This window comes from Colletes latitarsis, chromosome 5 (assembly GCF_051014445.1).
Source record: "Colletes latitarsis isolate SP2378_abdomen chromosome 5, iyColLati1, whole genome shotgun sequence".
Lineage (NCBI taxonomy): Eukaryota > Metazoa > Arthropoda > Insecta > Hymenoptera > Colletidae > Colletes > Colletes latitarsis.
The window spans coordinates 33,215,206-33,224,254 of record NC_135138.1 but is presented as its reverse complement, the minus strand read 5'-3'; the positions used below and the strand labels follow the sequence as shown (position 1 = coordinate 33,224,254).

At 40.3% G+C, this 9,049-nt stretch overlaps 1 protein-coding gene across 1 annotated transcript in view; it reads right to left on the bottom strand.

The window, feature by feature from the left end:
• Nucleotides 1-2,490: 2,490 nt before the first annotated feature.
• Nucleotides 2,491-9,049, bottom strand: part of LOC143341682 (uncharacterized) — a 47,125-nt gene continuing 40,566 nt past the window's right edge. Inside the window, exons 3-4 of the mRNA XM_076764703.1 lie at nt 4,722-4,925; nt 2,491-4,357 (exon numbers count right to left, since the gene is read on the bottom strand). Coding sequence (XP_076620818.1) covers nt 3,617-4,357; nt 4,722-4,925 — 945 coding nt within the window. The 3' untranslated portion in view covers nt 2,491-3,616. The remainder of the gene's footprint in view (nt 4,358-4,721; nt 4,926-9,049) is intronic.

The following is a 9,049-nucleotide window of genomic DNA, read 5'->3' as shown; positions in this document are numbered from 1 at the left end:
CGATGCGTTCGATGCCCTCGCGTTCAACCGATCAGTTGTAATGAGTTACAACATAATCAATGGTGCGGTCAAGAGCGACAGATTTACTTCCTTGTTAGAGTTTACGGAGATCTAGCAATTTCTGTCACGCTGAGAGCATTCTAGAAACAACAGACTAGCCATAGATCTTGCAATTAAACGAGCAGCAAACGTACCTGACTACTTTCCGAAGCACGATAATTCGTTTTCATTTTCTTCATGCCTGACTCACGAACTTTTATTTGTATCCTCGTTTGCTACAAACAAAAAATACTGAATTTATTTTGCAAAACTGTTTCCTGATATGTTATCAACATTGTAAATACAGTTATAATAGAGTAACGCTAGTAACAGACGCTAAAAGGAATACTTTAGACTTTTCACAAAAGTCTATCAAGAATAAAGAAATATGTAATTTGCACTTACGGAATCATCGTCCTCCGAAACGATCAGCTCCGCCATCTTCCTTGGACTGCAGTTCGTTTTAAAAACACCAAACTTTCGTGTCACAGTTTTCCCCGCACTATTTCGTCACAATTTCATCGCGAGTTTCAACCAACGTCACTATTACTCGAGAAAATCATACGAGCAACAACGGGAAAAAATTGACAAGCGCGGAAAGTACAAAAGAAAATCAGCAAATTAACCTCGCGATTCCGTTATATGCACCGATTCAGAGCAAGTCACCGCCATTCGAACACGATTAAACGTCACGTTTCAATTTCCTTTACAGTTAGATCAAAGCAGTTGCACTCCATCGCAAATATAAACAGCGTTGATTATTTTTATTGGAACAACGTATCGGCAATTACATCGCGATTAAAGGTATTATTAATTTCTTTTGCCAAAGCAACGGAGCTATATTCAATTACAAATAAAATAAATTACTCTTTTATGTTGAAGCAACGTACCTACAGTAATATTTGTTGTAGAGATAGAACAGGTAAAGTAATATATTATAATAAATAAACTAGCATGTTTTCTACAGCTTCCAGTCGTTTCAGTTTCGTGATTTATGCAAGGTTGAATGTTCAAGTATCAGAAATGTCGAACAGAATTACTAGAATCGGTTAATTACACGATAACACAGCTCGATATACATCGGATAAAGCGAGCAATATACTGATACTGTCGTCGACGAATGTAAAACTTTCTCGTGAAATTACTGCCATGTTAAATCAGTCGGGAACCCCACAGTAAATGATCTAATTGCGAAATATTTTGTAGGACACGATATGAAAGATATTTTACAAAAAATATTAATAATACGAATAATTAAATCAGGTTGGGTAAGAAGGCGATTACCTACTTAAAATTGTGTTTCTAAAAGAATTATCGTTTCCGGGAAAAGAATATCTAACCGAAGACTTTTGAACTATTTTATACTTTATTGCGAATAAATATCGCGTCGACTTTCTTGTGAGAACTACGCAACGTCGATTATTTCGGAGGGTTATAGCTACGTTCAATCAATATTACACGCCACATTAACTTTCTGCTTAATTAGAACGATATATTATATTTTAATTGCAAATAAGGCCCGGCTGAATTTCCGTTTCCTCTACGACGACGTTAGAACACGACCCGATGTGATGTTAATCGTAGTTACTGCGCGACTGAATTTAAAAAGTCTCTCCGATTTCGATAAACCAGCGCGACCTCGAACATTGTTTTCGTCAATGGAAACAGAAAACTCGACGGAGCGAGCCTAGTATTTGGAATACCTGCTCGGTAATTCCAGGAATTATTGCGCGACGACTACTGCTTGGAAACATAGCAACCTTGTACGTGATCTGTTTTTGTATATTTACAGGACGAGGATACCTGAGCCAAGGAAGCCCTTTATAGTAAGTATTCGTGAAGGATACTGAAAATCAATGATATATTCGTATCTCCTCTTTTAAAACTTTTAGACTTTCAATAGAATTTTTCTAAAACTTGTATAATAGTTCTATAGAAAAGTTTACTATTATTGCAGTTAATTTTTAAATAACTATTCTTACCATAGGGCGATCTATTAAGTTAGAGAAATTTTTACTTCTATAAGTCGTATCATTTAGCAAGCACGTACCGAAAGAAGGGAACCTTAGATTAAATTTCACCAAATTAAAAGAAATTATAACGAATTGCAGATAGTTTAACTGTGATGATGTAAATATACTATCCAGAGTTATGAGAAGTTCATTATCTTTTCCATAAAAAATTTTAAACAAGATATAATTTATAGTTATTGAAAGGTCAACAAACGAACTAATTAATTTCTATCAGTATGACGCGTCAATAAGTACTTACCCCACCTTTGCGGACTATCACCTAGAAGGATAGAAAACGGACCAAAAAAAAAAAAAAAAAAGAAACTAAGCATATACTAGGTGGGTAATAATCGACAGCAAATGAAATTAAACTTTCCCACGTGATCGAACGAATCTTCAGTGAAAAAGAGTAAAAATTGTTTAATGAATTTACTCGCGTTCCATATCGGTTAACGTAAATGCAAAGAGGAAAAGGATGGAGCGATGGAAGAAATTGATCGTTCGCCACCATGTAGTCTTGAGAATAAATTAATATATTTGAAATGAATATACGGTAGATACTGTCTCGCATCCCAGATTTTATGGCATCTCGTAACATCCCCCCTCTCTTTTTCTCTCATTCCCTCGTCGATCTCGTTCCTCGCGAATGTACGATCGCGAAAGGAAGAGATCACACCGTCTTTATTCTCAGCTTCTCGCCTAGATCTTTAATTCTATATACACGTGCGCCAGACGAAATCTCTATTGCTTTAAATTAATTATCCGCGACTCGACGAACACTGGGGTATCGGCTACGTGAATTAAATAAAACGTATCGTCTATACTTCGGAGCTATTTACATTAAATACACGCGCAGTCTGTCGTTCTCGCAGTCATTATCATTCACGCGCACGTTCAAACTGTCTCCCCGTTCCCCTTATCTAACGAAACGTTCCAGATCCGATCGCCGGATACTACATACGTTGCGTACGACGAACAAAAAAAACCGTCCGTGTTTATTGCACATTTCTCGTTTCTATCAGGATAAAGAAGGGAATCGAACACGCAAGGACAGACTCGTCATCGCTCACGCACTCGATGCAGATATGTCGAAACTGATATAAGCCTTCCTTTACTCAGTCAGCGAGTTCATCGCCTCTCTCCTGGATGGAGCTACATCGACTCGTTCCTCCCCAAGAAAACTAGCCGCATTGGTTAATAAACGCAACCTCGGACTCGAAAATCCGAGAAATACGCGTCCATCTCCTCGTCGACGAACGATTCTCATCTTACGCGGAACAATTAAACGCCTACCAGCTAACCGTAATCGAACCCTTCGAGCGTCACTCTGCCCTTGAATCGGAGCTCCCTCGTGAAAAATCAAGAATCCCGGATTCACCAAGTCTGTCGGGGCAAACTATCAAAGAGACTCTCGTTCCCCCGTCGAACCGCAATACTACGCTACTCTAAAGTGTCTCCTCGTCCTCGGCAACCGTCTCGTTGTTCTCGATAGTGTTCGTGACTGGCCAATCACTTCGTTGTCGTCCATCGTCAGGCATCGTCGGAGAAAACGACCCCTTGGATTACTACGTCGTGGAGGGCGAAGTGGGCACAGAGATCGGCGACGTGGGGCTGTTGGACTCCCTTCCGTTCGTCAACGTGGGCGCCGAGGCTCTGCATTCGTTGTGGATACCCGGCGTGCTGGTTCTGTTATTGCCCAACAAACTGTCGATGGAGAATGGGTTTAGTCTCTTTCTCTCCTCCCTGCCCTTCACGGACAGATCTATGCTACTGCTCTGAACCTCGTCCTCGCCGATCTGTTGCCTGACCGACGTTCTCTCGAAGCTGCTCCCGTTGTTCGTTGTCTGATGCGTTCCACCCGCGTTGTTCATGTTCACCAGCTCCTTTCTGATCTCCAGAAGGCTCAGGCTGTAGTGATGGATGCCTTGCTGGTGGTTCAGGTGATCCAGACTGAGGCTCGAGTTAGGATTCTGGAGGTTCCCGGCGACCTGGTTCGCGCTTCTTCGGGGATCGTTTTGCTCGCTGGGGTTGTTGGCTAGCCTGGGGTAGCACTCTCCGTCTATGGAACCGTCCGCGGCCGAGTCCACCCTCTCGCTTCCGCTCTCGCTGCAGGAGTCCAGCCCGCCCACGACGTCGATCTCTTCGTTGGCGTCGTTCCCGGACCCTGACACGCTGCTGCTCTCGTTGTTGTTGCTCAAATGGCTGAAGGAACCTCCCAGGGTGCCGTTCAAGGCGCTTCCGCCGGACGCTGCGGCGCTTCGCGACTCCCACTCGGCTCGAAGCGTCGACAGATCGACGGTGATCCCCTAAAATCAGAACGTCGCGATCTTTGGTCCACGTTTTTCGAACGAGGATAACGTCGAGTCCAGTGGATTTATATTTACCATGCGTTACAATCAATTTCTCTGCTTTTCTTAACCCATATCGATAGATACATCTTGAAAAACTGTCATTCGTTTACTTAAAATATTAAATAGTAATAAGATTTCTGAGGCCGTTGATTACGAATACTATTAGAACCGTTGAATTATTATTAATCAGCTGTAATTTAATACGTAAAGTTTAATAGAACGTTACGGAGAATATCTTGAAGTAATTTTTTTCTTTATGCAATCGTTACCGGTATCCCGATGGTCGACACTTTCACGAAGAACGACTCCGGGTCCTTACCTTTGCAGCTAATTTCCTCTGCTGTCGCTCAAGAGCTTTCAGCAGCTTCTTCTGCCGCCTTTCTCGCTCCTTTCTTCTTAGTTCTTCCGGAGGAATTGGTTCTCCGCTGCAGCTCTGCGGATGAGCGTTGTGCGCCGGCCTGCCCGGACCCTTTTTCGTGTGCTCCTTTTTCCTCCACTTCGCCCTTCGGTTCTGAAACCACACCTGGAACCAAGCAAATACCGACCTTTGTATCGCTTTATATCCCAGGAATAGTTTATCGGGAAATCAAGAAAAGTGGTACGGTAGTGTTCGGATTATCCAACACCCGCTTATCCAAATAAATATAATAGAAGGTGGACAAATTTTTCGGAGAAAAAAAATTTTTTCAGATCATCCTAAAAAAATTATTTTTGGCTGCGAGGGTCCATTACAATCATTTTTGGTGAATGGACATACCCCCGAAATCCTACGCACTTTCGAGAAAAAAATTCTGTGATTATATTCCCCATTTTTATCACTTTAAAGAATGACTTTATCTTTAAAGACTAAATACTTCCTAAAATTGTTAAAAATTTGTAATTACAATTTTGCGAGTGTTTCAGGTATCGCTGGCTGAAGACATGCATTCGTTGGTTTAAAAAATAATAGTTACGAAATTACCTTTCATTTCGAATAATCGAAACCGCTTCCAAGGGTGGTACGATCGCAACAGTTAAATATCGAAATTACACGAAGGTGCCTACCCCACGCGGAAGGACCAACGACCCCCTGGAGTGTCTTGATTCATGGAGAGTTTCAACACTTTACCCTGCGCTCGCGTGAACGCTCGTGGCGTGAAGCACGATTTAGTGCTGGCGTGAATTTCACCACGCGACCGGCAGCGAAAGAAAGAAGGAACGAGCTAAAAGGGGTTGAAAAGGTGGTTGAAAAGGATGAAGACATTAGTTGTGGCTGGAAGCCGGTATGCGGCGCTGTTCACACGCGAGCTACAGATCAATAGACCCACTCCAACCCTTGTAACACCATCGTCGCGTCACGTGCCCTTGCGATTTCTTCATTTTCTTCTCTTCTCTACTTATTGCTTCTAAGACGTAATGTGATTGAATTGGAAAAACATCAAATTGACGCGCGCGGAGCCGGGCATTTTTCAGTGGAACTGGCCAAGTTTGATGAAACTCCGCACGAAGCTTAATAGAACTTGCACGTTACTTTATCGTGAATCTCACTCCTTTTTTAACCACGTTAACTACCGCGTAACTCACGTACGAACGATATAATCTATCGCTATGGAACTGGAGAAATTAATTCCCACGATGTTAAAGAAAATAAATGTAGAAAGGATTCGTAAAATATAAACAAATTTTTGCTTCGTAATCTGTCATTGTGCAACTTGTAACGAGTCTGATTCGTCGTGCAACTGTATTTTCCTAGACATAAGACGATTATTGTGATTAAACATTTGATTTTTACAAGAAAATAAAATTGGATCAGGCTACTTGATGGAACTACATCGATAAAACATTGTATGATTGCAATAAGTCACAGTCGCGAGTTTATCGTCGATTAAATGTCATTGCCAGAAATAACAAACAGTGGTAATTAGACGTGACGCATTCATTATTCAATTTTATTCGGACATACTGCTCGAGATAAAGTGTTGTTCATAAACTAAACATATTTTTCCTCCCGAACAGTGATAAATTTAGATATGACGCATCGCACGGACAAACAGAACGTTCGTTTGTAATGTTTCTAATGACTACGATTTCACAGTCGAAATAATATAAATTTTAAGAAACAAATTATCTCATACTCGCGATATTCTAATTTCCGACGAACGTATGTACACATAGTTATATTAATTTCTGGCAGAGCTGAAAAAGAGGAGCAGTTAGAACGGTTAACAGCTGCAATAGATTAAGTTGACGACCGGGGAACGTAACTTCAGTATTATTACCACTATTCGTCAGGAATTATCGTCGACTGATAACGAACAAGCTATTCTACCGATTACTATGAACCCTCACCGAACGTGTAACAACTTTTTTCTACTCGTAAGGTTGCGAGCATACTGTTTTTTTCAAGAAAAGTATCTGTATAATGTATGTACAGACAAAAAGGAAATATGGGACAACTGTTCTCTTTTTTTGTGATTTTTAAGATTTTAAAATCCTAAAAATCAGTGTTTATATGATTATTAATTCTTTCGATCCTTATTTGATCCTTTGTTTAAAAGTATAAATTTTGAAAAAGCTTAGAACGGTTTCCAAGGGATGTTTTATGAAATGATTTGGCAGTCAAAAGGACCAGTTTCGAAGCGACGTCGTTAGGATCGTGATCAATTGATTTTTAAGAAGCATGCCTGGTCCTTCCGCTCTCATTTCCCCTGTTACCTTTGCGTATTACTCGCGTGCATCGTTTTCGACTTCGTTCTTGCGTCGAGGATGCGACGGGTACACGGAGACAGGTTGTTCAAAGGTTTTCAGTAAATATGTTAATGACACGCAAGATCCACGAACGACGCGTGCAACGATCGACGATTAACAAGCACTGAACATGGCGGTTCATTTGAATATAAACGGAACCATGGTGGACGAGAAAATGGCGCTCGTGGAACACGCAGGATGCATTTAGCGCATTGAAATATGAGTTGAATTGGTTTCCCGTACGAGCCGCAAAGAACGGTTGAAATTATCGTAAAATAGAATTAGTATGCGCGAACGTACTCTCATTTTTTTATTAGATGACGATTAAAATAAAAATGAATTAATTCTAGATTTCTCTGTGATATAAATAAACTCTCGACCGTGAAATTAGTACTTGTACATTGCTTGTTAATAACATTCAAATATCTCCTAAAATTTAATTTTATTTATTTCATATTCTTAACTTTCCATTACTACTTTACAAAATATAGCTATTATAGGAAACAACGAATTATACAATTAATTCGAACGGAAGGACCATGATTAGTTAAAATTATACAAAATTAGTGTATACACACACAGTAAGAAAATTAATTTATTGATTAAGTATATAGTACACTTTTCTCTGTATTTCGTTGGAAAGTGACTACTCAAACTTGGAAATACTAACATATTTTCGCGGCGGAAAATAAAATTGTACGATCACGGAAAATGACGAATCCTCCACGATCGACGATCTGCTCTTTCTGTTTCGGGCTCCTTTGGCTTCCAGTTACCCGTGCCGAACCGTGTCATCGGTTTATCTCGGCGTGACAATATTTTTTAAAAGCCGCCACTAGCAACCGTGTGTCGTAGAGGTTATCTGACGCGGGGATCAACTATCTAATCTGAGGGCTATTCCCGTCCCCGACCCTTCGAGAAGACGCACCGGCTGCGTGACATCGTGTCACCACCAGCTCGGGTTATCTCCGAATCGGTCCTGTCACCAAGGTCACTCGCTTTTCGGTCACACAAAGGGGATTGGTGTCCGTTCGCTCGTACGGACTCTCCCGATCTGGGAAACGCGTATTGTCTCGGCCTCGCGCGGTGATTTCAACGCTTGGTTTCGCGTGTCGCGTCTCCTCCCACGATCCTCGCGTCGCGTCGTTCGCTTAGGCACATTTCAAACAGCGTTTCGAAGCTTCATAATCTAAAATTTTATCAATTACAATTTTGTATGTCATTTTAGGTTTCTAAAAATTGTATATAAATATAGATCATCATCCAGAAATAACAATTTCAATCCTAGAATATATTAATTTTATATTTTCGTGTTTGAAATGTGTTTCATTTTATAATTTTTATTCTATTCGTTTCTTGCTTTATCAAAGACACAATTTTAAATCGTATTCCAAATGAATTGAACGAGATGTAATCGAAATTTTAGTGAAATTAGTGCAGAGCCTGATATTTCTTTAATTTTCCAGACATTTAATATTGTTATGTTAATGGAGCAATCTGATGTTTAGAATATGTTTATACAAAGGGTTTGAATAATTTATTAAGTAATATCCCCGAACTCTGTACCCTGCTGCTTATGCATTGCTTATCTCTGTGATATGAAAGCACTACACCCTAATTATTTCATTTGTAATGAACGTTCCTAACGACTTAAGTACCAAGGTAACTGGAATATCTCCATTGCAAAGAAGTAAATTTTATTGTAAATAATATTCGTACGTAGAAACGCTCATTTTGTGATTGTATCTGTGGAAAGTGAGCAATAAGCCCTGGCACATGGCACCTGAAGCATGTCTAAGCACATAAATATAAGTATCTTATCGCAAGGAGAGAATATGAGGGTGGCCTCGTGTTCGATCTGCCGTGAAATTGAAGGTCCACCATTCGTTGGACCTATAGAAGGACACCATCATGTCATGT